The sequence below is a fragment of the Oncorhynchus tshawytscha genome, linkage group LG07 (assembly GCF_018296145.1).
Source record: "Oncorhynchus tshawytscha isolate Ot180627B linkage group LG07, Otsh_v2.0, whole genome shotgun sequence".
Classification (NCBI taxonomy): Eukaryota; Metazoa; Chordata; class Actinopteri; order Salmoniformes; family Salmonidae; genus Oncorhynchus; species Oncorhynchus tshawytscha.
In genome coordinates, this window is record NC_056435.1 from 2,195,373 (window position 1) to 2,220,608 (window position 25,236).

Consider the following 25,236-nt stretch of genomic DNA (forward strand, 5'->3'; position numbering starts at 1 on the left):
ACACACACACACACACACACACACACACACACACACACACACACACACACACACAGAGAGAGAAAGACAGAGAAAGACACACACAAGTAAAAACAAATACCACAACCACAACACACTGGTGGGAATCACTGGATTTTTCATTGTCTTTTCACATCTCTGTCTGAGAAAGTTATCACACACAGTTAGGCATTTTCCTGTGTGTGAACCTGCATCGGGCCCTGCAGATACACTTCCTGTGCTAACTGACAACTTCTACAGAGAGAAGCTTAGCACACACACACACACATACACACAAAGGCGACAGGAAACTCAGGATCCCATCTCGAGCTCTTTCTCAGAAATAGACTACAACAAAGTGGCTGCTCACTCAGTTACCTGCCTTGACTCCATGTTGATGTCAGAGCTAACTTTTCCTCAGCTAACAGAGATGTTTTGGGCCATAAGGCAAGAGCTTGTCAACTCCTTTTCTCTCACCCACCTGGTTCTTTGTCACCCACTGTCTCTACTGTTTCTAATTTCCGTAGAGGAGGTAGATATAGGACATATGCTCTCGTTCACTAACTGCTCTGAGGAGAAAACAGAAGTGAGCCGAGGTGAGGTGAGCTCCAAACAGGAACGAGGATAACAGAAAAAAGAAAGTCACAAATGCAAAACAAAAGTTTCTAAAATCAGTTTTTACCCACTGATGATCCAAAAGCTGAACATGAACATGCACACACACACACACACACACACACACACACACACACACACACACACACACACACACACACACACACACACACACACACACACACACACACACACACACACACACACTCTCCTCCCTCCTCTCTTCCCCCTCCTCTCTCCTCCCTCTCCCTCCCCTCCTCTCTCCTCCCTCCCTCTCTTCCCCTCCTCTCTCTTCCCTCCTCTCTTCCCCTCCTCTCTCTTCCCCTCCTCTCTCCTCCCTCTTCTCTCTCCCTCTCTCTTCCCCTCCTCTCTCCTCCCTCCCCTTCCCCTCCTCTCTTCCCCTCCTCTCTCCTCCCTCTTCTCTCCTCCCTCCTCTCTCCTCCCTCTCCCTTCCCCTCCTCTCTCTTCCCTCCTCTCCTCCCTCCTCTCTTCCCCTCCTCTCTCCTCCCTCTCCCTTCCCCTCCTCTCTCTTCCCCTCCTCTCTCTCCTCCCTCTTCTCTCCTCCCTCCTCTCTCCTCCCTCTCTCTTCCCCTCCTCTCTCCTCCCTCTTCTCTCCTCCCTCCTCTCTCCTCCCTTTCCTTTCCCCTCCTCTCTCTTCCCCTCCTCTCTCCTCCCTCTCCCTTCCCCTCCTCTCTCTTCCCCTCCTCTCTCCTCCCTCTTCTCTCCTCCCTCCTCTCTCCTCCCTCTCTCTTCCCCTCCTCTCTCCTCCCTCTTCTCTCCTCCCTCCTCTCTCCTCCCTTTCCTTCCCTCCTCTCTCTTCTCCTCACTTCTCAATATTTTTTGACTCAACACAATTACAAAGCCCCCCAACACTGATACACACAGTCGACACCATAAACCGCACATCTCGAACATAGTTCACGGTACAGGAGTGGTTCATGTGGTTCTTTGTGGTAAAGAGTTGGTGCCCATCAAGCTTACCCAGAGATCAGCTGTAACAGTAGAGAGTGCTGTGTGGTAGAGACGTTCCAATAGTCTGAGGGGTGTGTTGTATTACAGCTCATAGGCTCACCAGATAAAACAACATACTAGCCCTCAGATCTGTGGTTTTCAGATCCAGCCACAAGATGTAAAAACTACAGTAAAATAGCAACCAGTAGGGAGGGTTTGGCCGGCAGGGATGTCCTTGTCTCATCGCGCACTAACGACTCCTGTGGCGGGCCGGGCGCTGTGTACGCTGACCAGGTCGCCAGGCGTACGGTGTTTCCTCTGACACATTGGTGCGGCTGGCTTCCGGGTTGGATGGGCGCTGTGTTAAGAAGCAGTGCGGTTTGGTTGGGTTGTGTTTCGAAAGGACGCACGGCTCTCGACCTTCGCCTCTCCCGAGTCCGTACGGGAGTTGCAGCGATGAGACAAGACTGTAACTACTACCAATTGGATACCACGAAATTGGGGAGAATTTTTTAAAATTCTTTTTTTTATAGCAACCAGAACTACAATACCCATACACACATCTACTGTACGTCTGCACTCACCCCTGATGAAGCATGGCTGGTAGGATGACATGGATTCAAAGATGCTGTTTGATGCCATGGCAACGCCCCCGGTAAACGTCCTAGCAACGCTACCGCACTTCTGGAACACACGGTCCTCTGCTATGTCCAGTGCTCCGATGTTCTCGTCCGTTCCTCCTTCCTCTTCTTCTTTATTTGGATGTGTGTGTGTGGGGGGGGGGTTTCAAAACTGATTCCTGACATGCAAACACACACAGGCCACAGGGTCAGAGAGAGTCAGTTAAAGTTCTCTCACCCACAGATCAACATCAATACAGACAACATCAATACAGATCAACATCAATACAGACAACATCACAACACTACCGACCACATCTTGATGGAACTGTTTTGTAGAGATGAAAACTGCTTTATGAATGCACAACAAACTCAAAAACACAAAACACTCCCCATTCCTGACCCCCAGGTCACCCCAGGTTGGCGATGCAGGGAAGGTGCTCTCCTCCTGGGTAAAGAACAGAGCTCAGGGACCCCAAAGCCCTGGATCCCTGAGGAGTTATGGTGGTGGTATGCACCAACTCCTTGAGAGAGAGTTACATTTGTTCCAGCCCAGCAATAACACAGCTGATTCAACCGTCCAAGGTCTCGATGAGTAGTTGATCAGCTGAATCAGATGTGTTAGTGCTGAACTGGAACAGAAGCATCACATGCACTCTGTAGTTCTCTAGGACCAGGGCTGGTGTCCGCTGGGTGGAGGAGGCTGCGGTTTAAGGGCTCTTACCCTCCAGAGGTTGCCTGATCCTGGGATGAGAGGTGGTGAGGTAGTCTCTCTCTGTGGTTTCAGAGGATCACTAACCTCTGGCTGAGTCACACGCTGTAATCCAACCTAGCCAATCTCTCTCCCTCTCTCTCTCTCTCTCTCTCTCTCTCTCTCTCTCTCTCTCTCTCTCTCTCTCTCTCTCTCTCTCTCTCTCTCTCTCTCTCTCTCTCTCTCTCTCTCTCTCTCTCTCTCTCTCTCTCCCTCTCACTCCTTACTCTCCCTCCTCTCTTACTCTTCTCTCTCTTTCACTGTCTTTCTTTACCTGTTTCTAGCTCTTTCTCTCTCCCTCCTCTCACCTCTCTCCGGCGGTGATTGTAGTCGTCTCCTGTCTGGTCACAGCTCTGGTTTGTGGTCGAGTGGTTGGACCACGGTCGGTCTCTCCAAACCCCAGCGGCGGCTTCAACTGTTCCCCTCGAGGAAAAAAGAGCCAGGGCTCAAGCCCATTGGGCGAGGACGGTCACGTGATCCTCAGAGTGAGCGACTCTCTTTTTGTGGCGTTGTTTTGTTTTCGTTTAATCTGGTATTGTGGCTTTACTCAGCCACCCCACCTGCCCTCTGCCTGACCAACTGTTAGCACTGGGGAAGTGGCTGTGGCTACAGTTTAGAGAGAGACAGAGAGAGAGACAGAGAGAGAGAGAGAGACAGAGAGAGAGAGAGAGAGAGACAGAGAGAGAGAGAGAGGTTAAAGAGAGAGAGGGAGAGAGAGAGAGTGTATGTGCCTGTGTTTGTCTGTGGTTTTTGCAAAAGAGAGAGAGAGAGAGAGAGAGAAAGGGTGAGCATGTGTGTATTTAGAAAGAGAGAAAGGTGAGTCACCCACACAAAGCCTACCCATGCAAATCTCTCTCCAGGAGGGAGAGTTTGTGTGTGTTTGTTTGTGTGACGGCTTGGGCACCTGAAGCTTCGCACAATTTACATGCCATCTTTTCATATCACTGTCCCATTTCCTCATGTTGTGACAGGAAAATAAAGAAAGAGTGGGAGAGCAAAAGAGAGGAGGAGAGAGAGGGGAAAAGGAGAGGAAGAGAGAGGGGAAAAGGAGAGGAAGAGAGAGAGGGGAAAAGAGAGGAAGAGAGAGGGGAAAGAGAGGAGGAGAGAGAGAGGGGAAAGAGAGGAAGAGAGAGAGGGGAAAAGGAGAGGAAAAGAGAGGGCAAAAGGAGAGGAAGAGAGAGAGGTGGGAAGGAGAGGAAGAGAGAGGGGGAAAGAGAGGAAGAGAGAGAGGGGAAAAGAGACGAAGAGAGAGAGGGGAAAAGGAGAGGAAGAGAGAGAGAGAGGGGAAAAGAGAGGAAGAGAGAGAGGGGGAAAGGAGAGGGAGCAAGTGAAAGAGCTAGATAGCAGGGAAGTAGAGAGAGTGAGAGTGAAAGAAAAGGAGGGGGAAGACAGAGAAAAAGAGAGGGAGGATGTGGCCACAAACGAGTGCAACACTGTTTCCTGGATGTGAAGAGTATTCAACAGTCACCTGATGTAGCCCCAGTATGATGTGCTTTCTGACAGTTTCAAAATCTACTCCTGTAAGCCATCAAGTAAAGGTAACATAAAACTGCTCTGCGGGTTAACTAAACTACCTACCACTAAACTAGAAAAGTTCTATCGACTTCTATGGCCACAGTTTGTCAGCCTCAACCTTGTTCTGGTGGGGGTGATTTACCCAGCCAGGTCCCCTGTGATAAAAGTCAGTATTCGACGTCCATCCATACCTGAGGACGTCGGGAGATGACCGGGAAACAGGCCACTAGGAGCAACAGTGAGTGCTGTTACCTTCAAGTTTTGCTTGGGTGTTGTGGACGGGGATGTAAGCATCTGCCGCTGATTCCAAAGGTTGCAAGTTTGAATCCGGCGATAGAAAGTTGTTTTTGATATTTTTGTTTTCAGCCTATCCCAAACCTTAACCCTTACCTTAACCATTAGGAGTTAAAGCCTAAGCTTAACCTTAAACACTTTGAAAATTGACGTTTGCAACAACTTTGAAATATGAGAAACATGGTTGAACATCTAATTCTGACGTGAGACTGTGAGAGCTAGTTGGATTTATCTGAACACGTGTGTATATGTGTTTGTCTGTTGATTTTAATTGTAGGGCTGCGATGTGAGTGTGTGTGTGTTGGGGTTAATAGTAGGGCTGGGATGTGAGTGTGTGTGTGTGTGTGTGTGTGTGTGTGTGTGTGTGTGTGTGTGTGTGTGCAGGTCAGCGTACACCTGCTCTAATGAATGCTGAAATTACATTGTTTAGGGGGCGGGACCAAATCACCCCCGTCCCCCACACCTGTACCACCATAACTCCAATCTCACCTTAGACACGCCCCTCACAGCCATTCAGCCATCTGGGTTTCAGGGTTGAGAGGGAGGGAAGGGTGAGCGGGTGTGGATGTCATCAGTTGGCTGAGACAGCTGCGTCCCCACCCTCTCTGTCTTAAGTTTAATATCCACACATGCACAGATACAGTATACTTCCTGAAGACTCTGATCCGTCTTTGTCTCAATGTAGTCCGAGCCCAAACGGAAGACTCTGAGACGCGCTGAGGGAACACAACAGGATTATCATGACCTTTGACCCCCTACAGACACAACACAACCTCCAGCTGCAGCTTCCTGGGTCATCTGGAGGTCAGACTGGGTCAGGGGTCAGGGGTCAGATGGGGTGGGGTCTTATGTCAGCCAAAGAGGGGGATGAGAGACGGAGATAAGTGGAAGAGATGTAGTGACTATAAAGAGAGAGAATAAGGCAGAAGGAGAAGTAATCAGACGGAGAGAGAGAGATTTGGAGAAGAGGCGGATGTTTCTGATAGACACAGCTGTCAGTGAGACCTCTCCATACACGCACAACCGCCCATGGCGCTCCCACGACACAGCTTCCACCCCCTGGGCCTGGGACAAAAGTGTAGAGGAGACCCTTTAAAAGTGGGATATAAGATAGTAGGATATGCAATACTGTGGGACCACCACATACCTATATAACTATGGAACCCATTAAAACAGCAGAGATTGTGAGTCTAAAGCAGCTACGTACTGCAGTAGTAAATGAAGCTATACTTACAGAAACAATCATCCTGAGAGTAAATATCTCAGCTCAGCAGGTATACCATAGTAAAGAGGCCCAGCCTGTGGAGCTCATTGAGGTGGGAAAGCAGGGGACTTTCCTGAGCCTGACTCCCAGGCCCGGCCCCTCCCAGCTGGGTTAGGTCTGCTGCAGCACCTCCCTGCCTTCCCCTCCCACAGAACACTGAACAGAGAGAGGGAGGAAAGAGAGGAGGATAGAAAAAAAGAGGAAGGGAGGGGAAGGAGACAGAGGAGATATAGGACAGGAGGAGAAGGACAAGGTCAGAGAGAGGGAACGAGAGAGAAAAAGAGAGAGGAGGGGAATTCTCAAAGTGTGCTGTCTTGTCTGTCTGAGAGGGACTGGTTACTGACTCACCCACCCACTCACACTGGAAACCTAGCAGGTCCCCCCCCCTGTCTCTCTCTCTCTTTGTCTGTATCTCTCCCCCTATACTCCACTCCAACCTCTCTCTCTCTTTGTCTGTATCTCTCCCCCTATACTCCACTCCAACCTCTCTCTCTCTTTGTCTGTATCTCTCCCCTATACTCCACTCCAACCTCTCTCTCTCTTTGTCTGTATCTCTCCCCTATACTCCACTCCAACCTCTCTCTCTCTCTTTGTCTGTATCTCTCCCCTATACTCCACTCCAACCTCTCTCTCTCTTTGTCTGTATCTCTCCCCTATACTCCACTCCAACCTCTCTCTCTCTTTGTCTGTATCTCTCCCCTATACTCCACTCCAACCTCTCTCTCTCTTTGTCTGTATCTCTCCCCCTATACTCCACTCCAACCTCTCTCTCTCTCTCTCTTTGTCTGTATCTCTCCCCTATACTCCACTCCAACCTCTCTCTCTCTCTCTCTTTGTCTGTATCTCTCCCCCTATACTCCACTCCAACCTCTCTCTCTCTTTGTCTGTATCTCTCCCCCTATACTCCACTCCAACCTCTCTCTCCTTCTCTCACTTCTCCTGTTCATGAACATTTCAAAAATGATTAATGTACACAACAATAAAACATGTATCTGTTATGAGTTATTCTGGGGTCACAGGTCAATAGGAGTGGTGGGATCCAGATATGTCTGGGAATATCAGGGCTTGTGGTTGGCTGACCTGATGGAGGGTGAAGATCTGGGAGAACATGGATGGGATTCCTCCATAAGGTCAGGGAGAGGGTGAGAGGGAGTGAGGGAGTGAGGGAGGGAGAGGGTGAGAGGGAGTGAGGGAGAGGGAGTGAGTGAGAGAGAGTGAGGGAGTGAGGGAGGGAGAGGGAGTGAGGGAGAGGGTGAGAGGGAGTGAGGGAGAGGGAGTAAGGGAGAAGGTGAGAGGGAGTGAGGGAGGGAGGGAGGGAGATGGAGGGAGGGAGGTAGAGGGAGTGAGGAAGGGAGGGAGGGAGAGGGTGAGAGGGTGTGAAGGAGGGAGGGAGGGAGGGGAGTGAGTGAGAGGGAGTGAGGAAGGGAGGGAGGGAGAGGGTGAGAGGGTGTGAAGGAGGGAGGGAGGGAGGGAGGGGAGTGAGTGAGAGGGAGTGAGGAAGGGAGGGAGGGAGAGGGTGAGAGGGTGTGAAGGAGGGAGGGAGGGAGGGGAGTGAGTGAGAGGGAGTGAGGAAGGGAGGGAGGGAGAGGGTGAGAGGGTGTGAAGGAGGGAGGGAGGGAGGGAGGGAGGGGAGTGAGTGAGAGGGAGTGAGGAAGGGAGGGAGGGAGAGGGTGAGAGGGAGTGAAGTAAGGAGGGAGGAAGGGAGAGGGTGAGAGGGAGTGAGGGAGAGGGAGTGAGGGAGGGAGTGAACATTTATATTATGGTTGTCCGGACATGAGACAGTGATGAGAACTCAATCACACTTTACTTGACCCTTCTGTTTGAAGGCCTACATAACACCATCATTAGAATGGTAGAACAGAGATCATAATATAAGGAATTTAGTTTTCATTGAGAAACTGGCAGGCAGAAAATGCTGGGAAAAGGCCTCACTGAGTTTTGGCAGAGAGTCTTACTAAGGAACAACTTAACCAGCAGGCTTGTAAACAATCCCAGACATTCAGCGGGGGTGGTGTGTGTGTCTGTGGTGTGTGTGTATGTGGTGTGTGTGTGTATGTGGTGTGTGTGTGTGTGTATGTGTGTGTAGGGATTGGGCAGTGTGTATGTGTGTGTGTGTGTGTGTGTGTGTGTGTGTGTGTGTGTGTGTGTGTGTGTGTGTGTGTGTGTGTGTGTGTGTGTGTGTGTGAGTGCAGTGCAGTGTGTGTGCGTGTTAGTGAGTGTTAAATAACCCTTTCTGTAACGGACAAGGGGTCAGATCACTTACTGGCAGTCTGCGTGACTCACTGGCGGCTCAGTGTGTGTGTGTGTGCGTGTACGTGTGTGTGTGTGATCTTAACCACCAACACACACTTAACTGTCACCAGCTTGGCATGGGCTCAAACAGTTGGTGTCATATACTCCCAGGTAAGAGAGAAAAGAGAGAGATAGAGAAGGAACAAGCGAGAGAGAGAGAAAGAGAGAGAGAGAGAGAGAGAGAGAGAGAGAGAGAGAGAGAGAGAGAGAGAGAGAGAGAGAGAGAGAGAGAGAGAGAGAGAGAGAGAGAGAGAGAGAGAGAGAGAGAGAGCAACCTCTTGTGTCTTTAACAAAGAATTCAGAAATGCTTTGATCTCTAGAGCCCTATATTCTGGTAAACACACAATGATATTAGCTGACCCTGGCCACGACCCCACTCTCCGAGGCTGTCTCAGGGAGAGTTGGGATAGGGGTTAGGTTTTTTTTATTTTTTTTATCTAACCTTTATTTAACTAGGCAAGTTACTTAAGAACAAGTTCTCATTTACAATTGCGACCTGGCCAAGATAAAGCAAAGCAGTTCGACACATATAGCAACACAGAGTTACACATGTAGTAAAACAAACATACAGTCAATAATACAGTAGAAAAATAAGTCTATATACGATGTGAGCAAATGAGGTGAGATAAGGGAGGTAAAGGCAAAAAAGGCCATGATGGCAAAGTAAATACAATATAGCAAGTAAAACACTGGAATGGTAGATTTGCAGTGGAAGAATGTGCAAAGTAGAGATAGAAATAATGGGGTGCAAAGGAGCTAAATAAATAAATAAATACAGTTGGGGAAGAGGTAGTTGTTTGGGCTAAATTATAGATGGGCTATGTACAGGTGCAGTAATCTGTGAGCTGCTCTGACAGCGGGTGCTTAAAGCTAGTGAGGGAGATAAGTGTTTACAGTTTCAGAGATTTTTGTAGTTCGTTCCAGTCATTGGCAGCAGAGAACTGGAAGGAGAGGCGGCCAAAGGGAGAATTGGTTTTGGGGGTGACCAGAGAGATATACCTGCTGGAGCGAGTGCCACAGGTTGGTGCTGCTATGGTGACCAGCGAGCTGAGATAAGGGGGGACTTTACCTAGCAGGGTCTTGTAGATGACCTGGAGCCATTGGGTTTGGCGATGAGTATGAAGCGAGGGCCAGCCAACGAGAGTGTACATGTCACAGTAGTGGGAGGTATATGGGGCTTTGGTGACAAAACGGATGGCACTGTGATAGACTGTATCCAATTTATTGAGTAGGGTATTGGAGGCTATTTTGTAAATTGCATCGCCGAAGTCGAGGATCGGTAGGGTGGTTAGTTTTACGAGGGTATGTTTGGCAGCATGAGTGAAGGATGCTTTGTTGCGAAATAGGAAGCCAATTCTAGATTTCACTTTGGATTGGAGATGTTGGATGTGAGTCTGGAAGGAGAGTTTACAGTCTAACCAGACACCTAGGTATTTGTAGTTGTCCACGTATTCTATGTCAGAACCGTCCAGAGTAGTGATGCTAGACGGGCGGGCAGGTGCAGGCAGCGATCGGTTGAAAAGCATGCATTTAGTTTTACTTGTATTTAAGAGCAGTTGGAGGCCATGGAAGGAGAGCTGTATGGCATTGAAGCTCGTCTGAAGGGTTGTTAACACAGTGTCCAAATAAGGGCCAGAAGTATACAGAGTGGTGTTGTCTGCGTAGAGGTGGATCAGAAACTCACCAGCAGCAAGAGCGACATCATTGATGTATACAGAGAAGAGAGTCGGCCCAAGAATTTAACCCTGTGGCACCCCCATAGAGACTGCCAGAGGCCCGGACAACAGGCCCTCCGATTTGACACACTGAATTCTATCAGAGATGTAGTTGGTGAACCAGGCGAGGCAATCATTTGAGAAACCAAGGCTATCGAGTCTGTCGATGAGGATGTGATGATTGACAGAGTTGAAAGGCTTGGCCAGGTCAATGAATACGGCTGCACAGTATTGTCTCTTATTGATGGCGGTTAAGATATCGTTTAGGACCTTGAGCGTGGCTGAGGTGCAACCATGACCAGCTCTGAAACCAGATTGCGTTGCGGAGAAGGTGCGGTGGGATTCTAAATGGTCGGTAATCTGTTTGTTGACTTGGCTTTCGAAGACCTTAGAAAGACAGGGTAGGATAGGTCTGTAGCAGTTTGGGTCAAGAATGTCCCCCCCCCTTGCAGAGGGGGATGACCGCAGCTGCTTTTCAATCTTTGGGAATCTCAGACGACACAAAAGAGAGGTTGAACAGGCTAGTAATAGGGGTTGCAACAATTTTGGCAGATAAAGAAAGGGTCCAGATTGTCTAGCCCGGCTGATTTGTAGGGGTCCAGATTGTCTAGCCCGGCTGATTTGTAGGGGTCCAGATTGTCTAGCCCGGCTGATTTGTAGGGGTCCAGATTGTCTAGCCCCGGCTGATTTGTAGGGGTCCAGATTGTCTAGCCCCGGCTGATTTGTAGGGGTCCAGATTGTCTAGCCCGGCTGATTTGTAAGGGTCCAGATTTTGCAGCTCTTTCAGAACATCAGCTGACTGGATTTGGGAGAAGGAGAAATGGGGAAGGCTTGGGTGAGTTGCTGTGGGGGGTGCAGTGCTGTTGACCGGGTTAGGGGTAGCCAGGTGAAAAGCATGGCCAGCCGTAGAAAAATGCTTTTTGAAATTCTCAATTATAGTGGATTTATCGGTGGTGACAGAGTTTCCTATCCTAGTGCAGTGGGCAGCTCGGAGGAGGTGTTCTTATTCTCCATGGACTTTACAGTGTCCCAGAACTTTTATGAGTTTGTGTTGCAGGAAGCAAATTTCTGCTTGAAAAAGCTAGCCTTGGCTTTTCTAACTGCCTGTGTATATTGCTTTCTAGCTTCCCTGAAAAGTTGCATATCACGGGGGCTGTTCGATACTAATGCAGAACGCCATAGGATGTTTTTGTGTTGGTTAAGGGCAGTCAGGGTTGGAGAGAACCAAGTGCTATATCTGTTCCTGGTTCTACATTTCTTGAATGGGGCATGCTTTTTTAAGATGGTGAGGAAGGCATTTAAAAAAAAATAACCAGGCATCCTCTACTGACGGGATGAGATCAATATCCTTCCAGGATTCCCCGGCCAGGTCGATTAAAAAGGCCTGCTCGCTGAAGTGTTTCAGGGAGCGTTTGGCAGTGATGAGTGGAGGTTGTTTGACCACTGACCCATTACGGATGCAGGCAACGAGGCAGTGATCGCTGAGATCTTGGTTGAAAACAGCAGAGGTGTATTTAGAGGGCAAGTTGGTTAGGATGATATCTATGAGGGTGCCCGTGTTTATGACTTTGGGGTGGTACCTGGTAGGTTCATTGATCATTTGTGTGAGATTGAGGGCATCAAGCTTAGATTGTAGGATGGCTGGGGTGTTAAGCATGTTCCAGTTTAGGTCACCAAGCAGCACGAGCTCTGAAGATAGATGGGGTACAATCAGTTCACATATGGTGTCCAGAGCACAGCTGGGGGCAGAGGGTGGTCTATAGCAGGTGGAAATGGTGAGAGACTTGTTTTTAGAGAAGTAGATTCTTAAAAGTAGAAGTTCAAATTGTTTGGGTACAGACCATGAGAGTAGGACAGAACTCTGCAGGCTATCTCTGCAGTAGATTGCAAAACCCCCCCCTTTGGCCGTTCTATCTTGTCTGAAAATGTTGTAGTTAGGGATGGAGATTTCAGAGATTTTGGTGGTCTTCCTATGCCAGGATTCAGACATGGCTAGGACATCCGGGTTGGCAGAGTGTGCTAAAGCAGTGAATAAAACAAACTTAGGACGGAGGCTTCTAATGTTAACATGCATGAAACCAAGGCTATTACGGTTACAGAAGTTATCAAAAGAGAGCGCCTGGGGAATAGGAGTGGAGCTAGGCACTGCAGGGCCTGGATTCACCTCTACATCACCAGAGGAACAGAGGAGGAGTAGGATAAGGGTACGGAAAAAAGCTATGAGAATTGGTCGTCTAGGGCGTCCGGAACAGAGAGTAAAAGGAGGTTTCTGGGGGCGATAAAATAGCTTCAAGGTATAATGTACAGACAAAGGTATGGTAGGATGTGAATACAGTGGAGGTAAACCTAGGCATTGAGTGATGATGAAAGAGATATTGTCTCTAGATACATCATTGAAACCAGGTGATATCATCACATGTGTGGGTGGTGGAACTGAAAGGTTGGATAAGGTATAATCAGCAGGACTAGAGGCTCTACAGTGAAATAAGCCAATAAACACTAACCAGAACAGCAATGGACAAGGCATATTGACATTAAGGAGAGGCATGCTTAGCTGAGTGATCATAAGGGTCCAGTGAGTAGTGAGGTTGTTTGGGGTCACGGTGATTCAGACCGCTAGCCGGGCCATGGGTAGCAAGCTGGCAGAGGATGGAGGTCTGTTTTTAGCCACCTCGTGCGTTTCTGTCCAAAGATTAGTGGGGTTCCGTGTGGTAGAGGGGACCAATCCAATTGGCAAAATAGATAAAGTTATAGTGACCCAAGAAAATTGTCTGATAGATCTATTCAGATAGCAGCCGATAAGACAGCTAACGATTAGCGGGCCGCAGATGGGCATTTGGGTAACGTCGCGACGGAGGAGCCAGTTGGATAACTCCCTCGGGCAGATAACGTCGGTGGTCCAGTCGTGAAGGCCCGGTGGGGCTCCGCATCGGCAGTAAAACATGTCCAGATAGGTGATAGTAGCCCAGGAGTGCTGATGGGACTCTTCAGCTGGCTAGAATTGATGTTTGCTCCGGGACCGACGTAAGCCAATAGTCACTTGGTTAGCAGCTAGCTAGCTGCAAGATCCAGGTGTAAATGTTCAGAGCTTGCAGTAGAAATCCGGGGATATGGCGAGAAAATAGGTCCGGTATGCTCTGGTCTGAGTCGCGTTGTACAAAACTGGCGATAGCTTTTCGAGCTAAAGGATAGCTGATGACCACCAAACGTGGTTAGCTGAATACTAACGTTAGCCAGTAAACTGGCTAGCTTCTGGCTAGCTTCTGGCTAGCTTCTGGCTAGCTTCTGGCTAGCTTCTGGCTAGCTTCTGGCTAGCTTCTATTGTGGATTTCAGATTTGAGGTGAATAATACTTTTTATTTTTTATTGGTGAGGCGGGTTGCAGGAGAGTGTTTTGAAGTTGAGTTTTTATAAAAGAAAATATATAAAAAGATATGTGAAGAAAATATGTAAATATATATATATACATATGCACGGGACACGACAAGACGAGGACGAAGGACGTCTGACTACTATGCCATCTTGGTTTAGTGGTTTACAATGACGGCCTACCCCGGCCAAACCCGGACGACGCTGGGCCAATTGTACGTCACCCTATGGGACTACCAATCACGGCCGGGTGTGATGCTGCCTGGGTTAAGTTAAGGAGTTCGGTTAAAGGTTAAAAGTTAGGGTTAGGGGAAGGGTTAGCTAAAAGGGTTAGGGATTGGTGAAGAGTTAGATAACATGCTAAGTAGTTGCAAAGTAGTTAAAAATGTGTAAGTAGTTGAAAAGTTGCTAATTGGCAAAAATGCTCCAGTTGTCCGTGATGAGATTCAAACTCACAAGCTTTGGGTTGCTAGACGTTCGTGTTATACGCTGACACATCCACCACAACCAACCACCCTACTTTCGTTTTTTCCTTAAGTAACCATCTGTCTTACGTAACCATACCAAACGTAACATATCATACTACTGTCATTTGAGTGTCCCGGATGTACATTTGCTATGTTACGTATAGTCTATGAGACCAGGCTGTAGACATTTGTGTGAAATAGGACAAATATAAGCACCCTCCAAATTATTATTATTTTTATTATATAGTCAATACAGGAGTGCATACAGTAAGCCTTGGCCACAACAATTAACTAAAGCTACTGAACGCTTCTAAAGTTCTCCCTCCCTTCCTTCTCTCTCTCTCTGACAAACACTCCTAGACAAACACCAACAGCCGTTTAGTACTGGTTTCCATTTCAGCATCCTGTCGTGATGAAGTCATGGATGAGCCATCGTTTAGCCATCCTGTCGCTCAGGCAAACACATGACAGAGGGATGAGGCATCGCTTAACAGGCCTGCCATTCAGGGAGCACAGAGAAGGCCTTTTGTTCCCCGACGGTTATACTAACGTTAGGATGAGGGGGCGACTGGTTAAAAGTGTGTGGGTGTGTGTTGCTCGCAGTGAGATGTGAAGGGCTTTGTCTCAGTGTGTGTGTCTCTCACAGAGTGATGTGAAGCATTTAGTCTCAAACTTTTCATTACTCAGCAGACAGGAGGGAGAATCTTCCAGTAAGAGACCGCCTCCTAGACACTGGAAACACCCCCCGAGTCACCCACACCCTGAGTCACCCATACCCTGAGTCACCCACACCTGGCCCTCATCTTACAAACATATGAAATAAGTCCATCCCCCTATGGGTCTGTGTCCGTCGGTCATTCAGACTGTGTTGGGACGAGGCCCTAGTTGACACTAATACAGTCAGACAGAGGAGAGGAAAACACATTCGTCTTAGTGACGACTCCACTAATTACACGCATGTGTACTGAGAATTCATGTGTCATCATCAGCATTTGCGTGTGTTTCATCATAATGGAACTGGTGGAGACTGTAACTGAAATATTTATTTCCCATCATAAGGTCCCATATCAGTAGTTAAAGTTGTCAGATCTCTGGTTTGTTCCCCCTCTCGATACCCAATAGGGTGACCTCCCCTAGATACTGACGTGGGGTCAGTTTTGCATTCCTTCATAATGGCTACGGTTCCCATTTTAAGACGGCAAGCTGATCCTAGATCAGGACGGGAGGCTGACCTTGGACAGCTCTGGGCAACTAGCACCCAGAGCCGTCCACTCCCGGGGGTTTGAACTGTGATCCCTGCTAATGTCCTAAACCACTGAACATGCTCTGTAAGTGGCTGGGGTCAGAGGTTAAGATAGCCGTGGCTTGTGGGAGCTCAGGAGCTCACACTGTGCTCAGCCTGCCTGCCTGTCTCCAAGGTGACAGGTGAGTGGTGAGGAAAAGCCCGGCGTCACCTCTCACTGCCACTGTTTTCCCATTGCTATAGAGGACACAGATATCACATTGTAGGTTATATTTTAGCATTCTTTTTTTTACATATTGTTTTGTATTGTGAAATGTAAGAAACAAAATGGCATCCAAATTGACCCTTGGGGGATTGCTAGACCATAATGCATTTTATTGTTCATAGTCATGGGCTGGATAGTTGTGCAGACCAATTCACTGAAGAATACTTGACACTGTAAGTAAACGCACGCAAGCACACACTGAAAGCTGAGCTCTGTGGGGTCTTGCAGGCTAATGAGATGATGACTGTCAGCAGAATCTGTTTGTTCTCTCTCTCTCTCTCTCTCTCTCTATCTCTTCCCCATCTCTCCTCCCTCTCTCGCTCCCTCTCTCTCTCTTCCCAACTCTTCCCCTCTCTCTATCCCCCTCTATCTCTCTCCCTCCATCTCTCGCTCTCCCTATCTTTCTCCACCCTCCTTCTCTCTCTCTCTCTCTCTCTCTCTCTTTCTCTCTCTCTCTCTCTCCCTCTCTCTCTCTCTCTCTCTCTCTCTTTCTCTCTCTCTCACTCTCTCTTTTCCCCTCTCCCCCTCTTTCTGTCAGTAAAAGAGGAGGGGGGGCAATTGGACGGGGAGTTGACTGAGCATGGCAAATGAGATAATTGGTCCCCAGTGGATTGGGAGAGAGGGGTTGATGAGGGGAGGGGGCTGGAGAGTGGGGGCGGGGGTGGACGTAGAAATAAAATAGTTTGTGTTTCTATCTGGGTACTTTCTGGTGTATATGTATGTCTACAATACAGCTCTATGTAGCTGTGTTATGTTGTTGTTTTATGTGGGTGTATAGTATTGGTTGTGTTTATGTGGGTGTACTGTATAGGTTGTGTTTATGTGGGTGTACGGTATTGGTTGTGTTTATGTGGGTGTACTGTATAGGTTGTGTTTATGTGGGTGTACTGTATTGGATGTATTTATGTGGGTGTACTGTATTGGATGTATTTATGTGGGTGTATAGTATTGGTTGTGTTTATGTGGGTGTACTGTATAGGTTGTATTTATGTGGGTGTACTGTATAGGTTGTGTTTATGTGGGTGTACTGTATAGGTTGTGTTTATGTGGGTGTACTGTATTGGATGTATTTATGTGGGTGTACTGTATTGGTTGTATTTATGTGGGTGTACTGTATTGGTTGTGTTTATGTGGGTGTACTGTATAGGTTGTGTTTATGTGGGTGTACTGTATTGGATGTATTTATGTGGGTGTACTGTATTGGATGTGTTTATGTGGGTGTACTGTATTGGATGTGTTTATGTGGGTGTACTGATTTGGATGTATTTATGTGGGTGTACTGTATTGGTTGTGTTGATGTGGGTGTACTGTATTGGATGTATTTATGTGGGTGTACTGTATTGGTTGTGTTGATGTGGGTGTACTGTATTGGATGTATTTATGTGGGTGTACTGTATTGGATGTATTTATGTGGGTGTATAGTATTGTTTGTATATATGTGGGTGTACTGTATTGGTTGTGTTTATGTGGGTGTACTGTATTGGATGTATTTATGTGGGTGTACTGTATTGGTTGTGTTTATGTGGGTGTACTGTATTGGATGTATTTATGTGGGTGTACTGTATTGGATGTATTTATGTGGGTGTACTGTATTGGATGTGTTTATGTGGGTGTACTGTATTGGATGTATTTATGTGGGTGTACTGTATTGGATGTATTTATGTGGGTGTACTGTATTGGATGTATTTATGTGGGTGTACTGTATTGGATGTATTTATGTGGGTGTACTGTATTGGATGTATTTATGTGGGTGTATAGTATTGGATGTATTTATGTGGGTGTACTGTATTGGATGTATTTATGTGGGTGTACTGTATTGGATGTATTTATGTGGGTGTACTGTATTGGATGTGTTTATGTGGGTGTACTGTATTGGATGTATTTATGTGGGTGTATAGTATTGGATGTGGGTGTACTGTATTGGATGTGTTTATGTGGGTGTACTGTATTGGATGTATTTATGTGGGTGTATAGTATTGTTTGTATATATGTGGGTGTACTGTATTGGTTGTGTTTTGTACTGTATTGGTGTACTGTATTGGATGTGTTTATGTGGGTGTACTGTATTGATGTATTTATGTGTTGTATTGGTTGTGTTTATGTGGGTGTACTGTATTGGATGTATTTATGTACTCTATTGGATGTGGGTGTGTGTTTATGTGGGTGTACTGTATTTGTATTTTGTGGATGTACTGTTTATTGGTACTGTATTGGTTGTGTTTATGTGGGTGTACTGTATTGGTTGTGTTTATGTGGGTGTACTGTATTGGATGTATTTATGTGGGTGTACTGTATTGGTTGTGTTTATGTGGGTGTACTGTATTGGATGTATTTATGTGGGTGTACTGTATTGGATGTATTTATGTGGGTGTACTGTATTGGATGTGTTTATGTGGGTGTACTGTATTGGATGTATTTATGTGGGTGTACTGTATTGGTTGTGTTTATGTGGGTGTACTGTATTGGATGTGTTTATGTGGGTGTACTGTATTGGATGTATTTATGTGGGTGTACTGTATTGGATGTATTTATGTGGGTGTATAGTATTGTTTGTATATATGTGGGTGTACTGTATTGGTTGTGTTTATGTGGGTGTACTGTATTGGATGTGTTTATGTGGGTGTACTGTATTGGTTGTGTTTATGTGGGTGTACTGTATTGGATGTATTTATGTGGGTGTACTGTATTGGATGTGTTTATGTGGGTGTACTGTATTGGATGTATTTATGTGGATGTACTGTATTGGTTGTGTTTATGTGGGTGTACTGTATTGGATGTGTTTATGTGGGTGTACTGATTTGGTTGTGTTTATGTGGGTGTACTGATTTGGTTGTGTTTATGTGGGTGTTGATTTGGTTGTGTTTATGTGGGTGTACTGATTTTTGTGTTTATGTGGGTACACTGATTTGGTTGTATTTATGTGGGTGTACTGATTTGGTTGTGTTTATGTGGGTGTACTGATTTGGTTGTATTTATGTGGGAGTACAGTATTGTTTGTGTTTATGTGGGTACACTGATTTGGTTGTATTTATGTGGGAGTACAGTATTGTTTGTGTTTATGTGGGTACACTGATTTGGTTGTGTTTATGTGGGTGTACTGTATTGGATGTGTTTATGTGGGTGTACTGATTTGGTTGTGTTTATGTGGGTGTACTGATTTGGTTGTGTTTATGTGGGTGTACTGATTTGGTTGTATTTATGTGGGTGTACTGATTTGGTTGTATTTATGTAGGTAAAAATCTGTAGTTCTGACACTGAACAAAGCAGTAAACCCAACTTTTCCCCAGTAGGCCGCCATTGTAAATAAGAAGTTGTTCTTAACTGACTTTCCAAGTTAAATAAAATAAAATAAATACTGTATTGGTTGTGTTGATGTGGGTGTACTGTATTTGTCAGTGCATCAGTGGAAGAGTGGAACAACAGGAGGGATAGAGTCTGTATACTGGGGTGTGAGTGAGTTCTCATTATGTCTCCTATAGTTAATGGATCTTTCCTAAAGGAGAACTGACGGTACATTGGGGAGTCACATAACATAATGCTTCCTCCTGACGGAGACTAATATACTACCCCCCTAGGAACCAAAATGGTGCTAGGTATACGACAGAGGGAGGAACTTTATTACCGTGACACATCTTACCGTCCTCTCTACAGTTCATCTAACGGGGGCTAACGTCGCTGACAACTCTCCGGTGGCACAACTATTACGACATAACGATATGTCCTAATGACATTCACAACGTTGTGACGACATAACGATATGTCGTCACTTACGACATAACGGCAACCTGGCGATAACGAATGATGATAGGCTCCCAGAGGTGCCATTATACTGACTTACTGCACACACACACACACACACACACACACACACACACACACACACACACACACACACACACACACACACACACACACACACACACACACACACACACACACACACGCACACAACACTGAACTAACGACTGGCAGGTCAGATAACGATCACTATAACCATCCCATCTTCCCTCCCAACTCATAAAAACAGACGACTCTAACACTCCTGTTGAGGGTACAGTGATGGTTGGACTGGTCTTAAGGGACTATAGGATTATAGTGCAGTCATTATCTCAGTAACTATGGTCACAAACCATCTTCGCTTTAAGTGGACATGTGTTGTTTTGCACTGTGTGTGTTTGTGTGTGTGAGTGTGTTTGTGTAGGTGTGTGTGTGTGTGTGTCTGTGTGTGTGTGTGTGTCTGTGTGTGTGTGTGTGTGTGTGTGTGTGTGTGTGTGTGTGTGTGTGTGTGTGTGTGTACGTGAATAGGGTCTGGAAAATGGCATAAGACGCTCTCCTTGCACCTGTCCATTGTACACACTCTCTCTCTCTCTCTCTCTCTCTCTTTCTCGCTCTATTACAAAGATCAAAGGCATCTGAGGCATTGGGGCTAATTATCTAAAGCTACCTGCAGACACACACACTCACAGCGGTATAATTACAGGCCGGCAGGTAAGGAGAGTTAAACAGAGAGCCAGCAGGTGGGCCCTATCATGTTCTACGAGAACACACCTCTACAGAGAGAGAGAGAGGGAGGAGAGAGAGACAGAGAGTGAGCGAGAGGGGGAGAGGGAGGGAGAGGGAGGAGAAAGAGAGAGAGATAGAGAGAGGGAGAGGGAGGAGAAAGAGAGAGAGAGGGAGAGGGAGGAGAAAGAGAGAGAAAGAGAAGGAAGAGAGAGATGCAGGGGAGAGAGAGGTGGAGAGAGAGAAATAGAGATAGAGAAACAAGAGCAATAGGGACATACTTATTTGAATACTCATCTCTGACAGAGAAGCTTCTTTGTCCTTGCCTCCTCAGACAGTTTCTTTATTTCCATAGCTATTAGAAACACCTATGCATGTATCACGGTACAGTAGGGTATTTGTGGTCACGTCAACTACTCTGTGAGCTAGACCCATCATTGCTGATACTGTTACTCTGGCCACAGCATGGCTTAGGTATAACCACAGACCAGCGCTTACTATGATTGACAATAAACAATGACAGTCTCTCACTTTTAAATGTGAACCATAGTGGAACATCAGCAAGTTGAATCTGGGTTCAGCAGAGCCTGGTGTGACTGTAAATCTGATCTATGATCTGTGCTGTGGTGGTCAGATGGGCTTGTAAGGCCGCAGTGCCTCAGCTAAATGGCATGCGCTGGCAGTGGCTAGCCGCAGCGGGACACACACTCTGGTCTCTCTCGTTTTCCTCTCTCCTCTCCTCCAGTCTCCTCTCAGTTTTCAGTTGCAGTGAAAATGTCCTCTTCTTCTTTTCAGCATTGCAGTACTGGGTCAACAGCCTCCCTTATGCAAAACACCTCTTCCCCTGCCTGCCTGCCTGCCTGTTTATCTATCTGTCTGTCTGTCCGTCTGTCTGTGTGAGTCAGCATCTCAGTCTCTAAGAGAAACAGAGGGAGAGAGAGTAATTGAACATTTTGAATACATAGTTATTATGGACTTCATCAGGCAGATGGTTCTGGGTTACTGGTACCATCAGTAGTCAGACCATCTGGATTTGAAATCAACATGACTGAGACTCTGAGAAACTAACCATTCACATTCAAAACACACATTAATACATGCACGTACACAGGCACGCAAGCAAGCACTCACACACACGATTGATGAGGCAACTCATCCATGACACCCCCCACATCTAATTACAGACCCACACTGTAACTCAGTGGCTCCTGCCATCCCCAGTGGACAATGGACCCTTCTGGGGGAATGAGGCACTATACAGATATGTGTGGAGGAGATGTGTGTAGACAGATCAGATGCAGAGGATAAAGCTGAGGGATTCAGCTCTCTGACTTCCTTTCTCCCTCTCTGACTCTCCTCACCACCGTGGCTTGGGCCTGCACTGACACCTGTAGGCCAATGGTGGAACTGCATCCTCACAGAACACTTCTAAGATATATATAGATATATATTTTAAAGATGAATAACAATTAACACCTTACAAACCCATAATCTTAGAATCCATTTGGGCAGGAATTGTGCGGTTCACAATGTTTCTGCATGCTTTGACACGTAGTTGAATTTGTTGTGCAAATGTAATCTCTCGTGGACACAATGTTGGCAGGAAATGACAAACTTTTCACGAGATAATTTGGATTCTGGGTAACCGAGATGATGCAAATATGACCCATTTAGAGTTCTCACCGTAGCTGTAGTGGTGTGTTTGTTGGGCTGTTGGCCTGTTGCCTGTTGTTGAGTAGCAAAGTGACGCTACTGTGGAAGAGGTTTCTGGTAACTACCTCATTGAGAGGAGCCAAGGCTATTAGCTCTGTGTGTGTGAGAAATCACATGGTATACAGTCTCTCTGCCAGGCAGCACACACACACATGCTGGGGAAGAAATAGCAGGCCAAGACGAAACAGACAAACTCAATTATTTTCTATCCGGTTTTCTTCTCTACAATTTCCTTTTGCACTATTTCATTCAACAGGACCTGACTCAACAATACTATTCGGTTCTGTTGTATTCTATTCATCTCAGCAGTGTTCTATTCCTCAGTGTAGTGTTCTACTGGACCTGACTTAACAAAACTATTCGGTTCTGTTGTATTCTATTCATCTCAGCAGTGTTCTATTCCTCAGTGTAGTGTTCTACTGGACCTGACTCAACAAAACTATTCGGTTCTGTTGTATTCTATTCATCTCAGCAGTGTTCTATTCCTCAGTGTAGTGTTCTACTGTCGAAGGCTATGAGGCTGTGATTCAGTGTACAGTCTAGCAGGCTGTAGAACAGAGTAGATCTGGCCAGGCTGCACTCAGACTCCAAAGGCTAAAGATTAGCCTCAGTTTGGCTCAAGTATACAGGGCTGCTGCCTGCGGTCTGGCTAGCCACACACGCACACGCACACGCACAAATAACCATTACTCCTTTTCACTTTATGTATCCGTTCAGTATTTTATTACCCCATCAGTTTAGTGTGTTGCTTCAGTAGCACCCTCAGCTATCCATTGTGTACACAGGATGCCTGTACCACTGTGGGCAGGAGAGATAGTGGAGGCCTCACTGAAGCCAGGGACATTCCTAATGAACGTGTCCCATTATCAGCACTCCCACCCTGGGGTGATGAAGCTGTCCGTCAGGGCCCTCCCCCATGACATCTCTGGCACCTTCTGTTTCCTCAGAGCGGTTCACAACATTCACACAGACACAACAACACAACAGGAGCGTGTTGTAAAACTGTTGACTGCCAGCAGCCGTTAGAGTCATGACAGATGATGGAGCGAAGCAGCAAAAAGAGAGGGAAACTGTGTGAATGAAAAACTGTACCCACTGGTCACACACTGTTTGAATCAACGTTGTTTCCAAGTCATTTCAATGAAATTACGTTGACCCAACGTGGAATAGATGTTGAATTGACGTCTCTGCCCAGTGGGTTGAGTTGGTTGAGTTGCTGTGTGTGTGTTTGTTGGGTTCCTGTGTGTGTGTGTGTTAATGTTGCTGTGTGTGTGTTGCGCTGCTGTGTGTGTGTGTTAATGTTGCTGTGTGTGTGTGTGTTTGGTTGCATTGCTGTGTGTGTGTTAGTGTATGTATGTGTTTGGTTGCGTTGCTGTGTGTGGGTTGCGTTGCTGTGTGTGTGTGTGTTAGTGTGTGTGTGTTTGGTTGCGTTGCTGTGTGTGGGTTGGTTGCTGTGTTGCTGTGTGTGTGTGTGTGTGTGTGTGTGTTTGGTTGCATTGCTGTGTGTGGGTTACATTCCTGTGTGTGTGTGTTAGTGTGTGTGTGTGTTTGGTTGAGTTGCTGTCTGTGTGTTTGTTGTGTGTGTATGTGTTTGGTTGTGTTGTTGTGTGTGGGTTGCATTGCCTTCTGTGTGTTTGTTGTGTTCCTGTGTGTGTGTGTGTGTGTGTGTGTGTGTGTGTGTGTGTGTGTGTGTGTGTGTGTGTGTTTGGTTGCGTTGCTGTGTATGTTAGTGTGTGTATGTGTTCCGTTACGTTGCTGTGTGTGTAATTTTGTTTGCGTTGCTGTGTGTGGGTTGTAGTGCTGTGTGTGTGTTAGTGTGTGTGTGTGTGTGTTTGGTTGCGTTGCTCTGTGTGTGTTTGGTTGCATTGCTGTGTGTGTGTTTGTGTGTGTGCGTCTGTTTGGTTGCTGGGTGTGTGTGTTAGTGTGCGTATGTGTTTGGTTGTGTTGCTGCGTGTGTGTTAGTGTGTGTGTGTTTGGTTTCGTTGCTGTGTATGTGTTTGTGTGTGTGTGTATTTTGTTGTGTGGCTGTGTATGTGTTTGTGTGTGTGTGTTTGGTTGCTGTGTGTGTGTTGTTTGTTGTTTGGTTGTGTGTGTGTGTGTGTGTGTGTGTGTGTGTGTGTGTTTGGTTGCTGTGTGTGTGTGTTTGGTTGCTGTGTGTGTGTTTGGTTGCTGTGTGTGTTTGGTTGCTGTGTGTGTTTGTTTGGTTGCTGTGTGTGTGTGAGTATGTGTTTGGTTGTGTGGCTTTGTGTGTCTATGAGTAGAGCAGCAGTAGTTGATCGTGAATCAAAAACACCTGTTCCTCTTTCACACGCCTCTATTATAGAGAGGCTTATGGGAAGAAGTGTTACTGCTATTCACAGTACACACACACACACACACACACACACACACAGTCCAGTCTCTTTCATCCTTTCACCACCAGTCTGTGGGAATTGACCCTTTGACCTCCTTTCTGCAGTCATGGGAGTGTGTGTCTTTATTGGGCTGTCTTGTGGTTGGTCTAAGCAGGCTTTGCGTGTCAAGCCATCTTCCTCTTCTCCTTCAAATTGGACTTCAACTTCTGCTTTTCCTCAGACTGACCTCATAGCTTCTGAGATGACGTCTGTGTATGGTTATAATTGATGTTTTATTCAAATATATTTCTCTCCTGTCCTCTCCTGTTCTTTCCTCTCCTCTCCCCTCTCCATCTCTCCTTAATTGTCTCCCCTGTCCTCTCCTTCCTGTCGCTCCCCTCTCCTCTCCTCCTCTCTGACAGTTGTTTACAGCAGACACCTCATCCTGCAGAGTGTTATTATGGTCTCACTGCTCCCCCACATCTGCCTGGTAACCCAACGCTAAAATATGCATCTGAAGCATATTTAATGAATTATGCATCCCTTATTTACTAATGGGCCTATCGACTGCAGGGTCAAACTTCCCTGCTAGGGTATCAGTGTGCAGGGAGAGAGAAGGGGGAGAGGGAGGGACAGACAGAGAGAGAAAGATGGAGGAAGAGAAAGACCAGCCTTAAAAAGGTTTCACTTCTCCCCTGAGGCATCTCTCTCTCTCACTTTCTTTCTCTGACTCCTGTGTCTCTCATAGCAGAGGATATGTATGTTTTCCTTGAACATAAAGTGATCATTTTAGCAAGAGGTATTCTTCCTCTCCTTGGCTCTTCCTTCTCTCCCTTCAGTCACTCAGGAGACAGAGAAAAAGACTTCTGCACCTCCTGCAGGGTGTTTTGGGTAATAACTAACATGACACAATCAATCACTGTTGATTTTAAATGGTTGATTTCAAACTTTTACCTTCCAGTTGATTGAGTATCATTTACATCATCTATCTTGGGAAGAGAGGGAAAGGAGAGGAGAAGGGAGGAGAGGAGGGGAGAGGAGAGGAGAGGAGAGGAGAAGGGAGGAGAGGAGGGGAGAGGAGAGGAGAGGAGAAGGGAGGGGAGGAGAGGAGAGGAGAAGGGAGGAGAGGAGAGGAGAGAGGAGAGGAGAGGAGAAGGGGAGGGAGAGGAGAGGAGAGGAGAGGAGAAGGAGAGGAGAGGAGAGGAGAGGAGAGGAGAGGAGAGGAGAGGGAGGAGAGGAGAGGAGAGGAGAGGAGAGGAGAGAGGAGGGAGAGGAGAATGGAGGAGAGGAGGGGGGGAGAGGAGAGGAAAAGGGAGGAGAGGAGGGGAGAGGA

The 25,236-nt window shown here is 46.8% G+C and overlaps 1 protein-coding gene across 1 annotated transcript in view; it reads right to left on the minus strand.

The window, feature by feature from the left end:
• runx1 (RUNX family transcription factor 1) overlaps positions 1-2,340 on the minus strand; it is a 64,667-nt gene extending 62,327 nt beyond the window's left edge. The window contains exon 1 of the mRNA XM_042323817.1: positions 2,148-2,340. Coding sequence (XP_042179751.1) covers positions 2,148-2,205 — 58 coding nt within the window. The 5' untranslated portion in view covers positions 2,206-2,340. The remainder of the gene's footprint in view (positions 1-2,147) is intronic.
• Between the last annotated feature and the right edge of the window lie 22,896 nt (positions 2,341-25,236).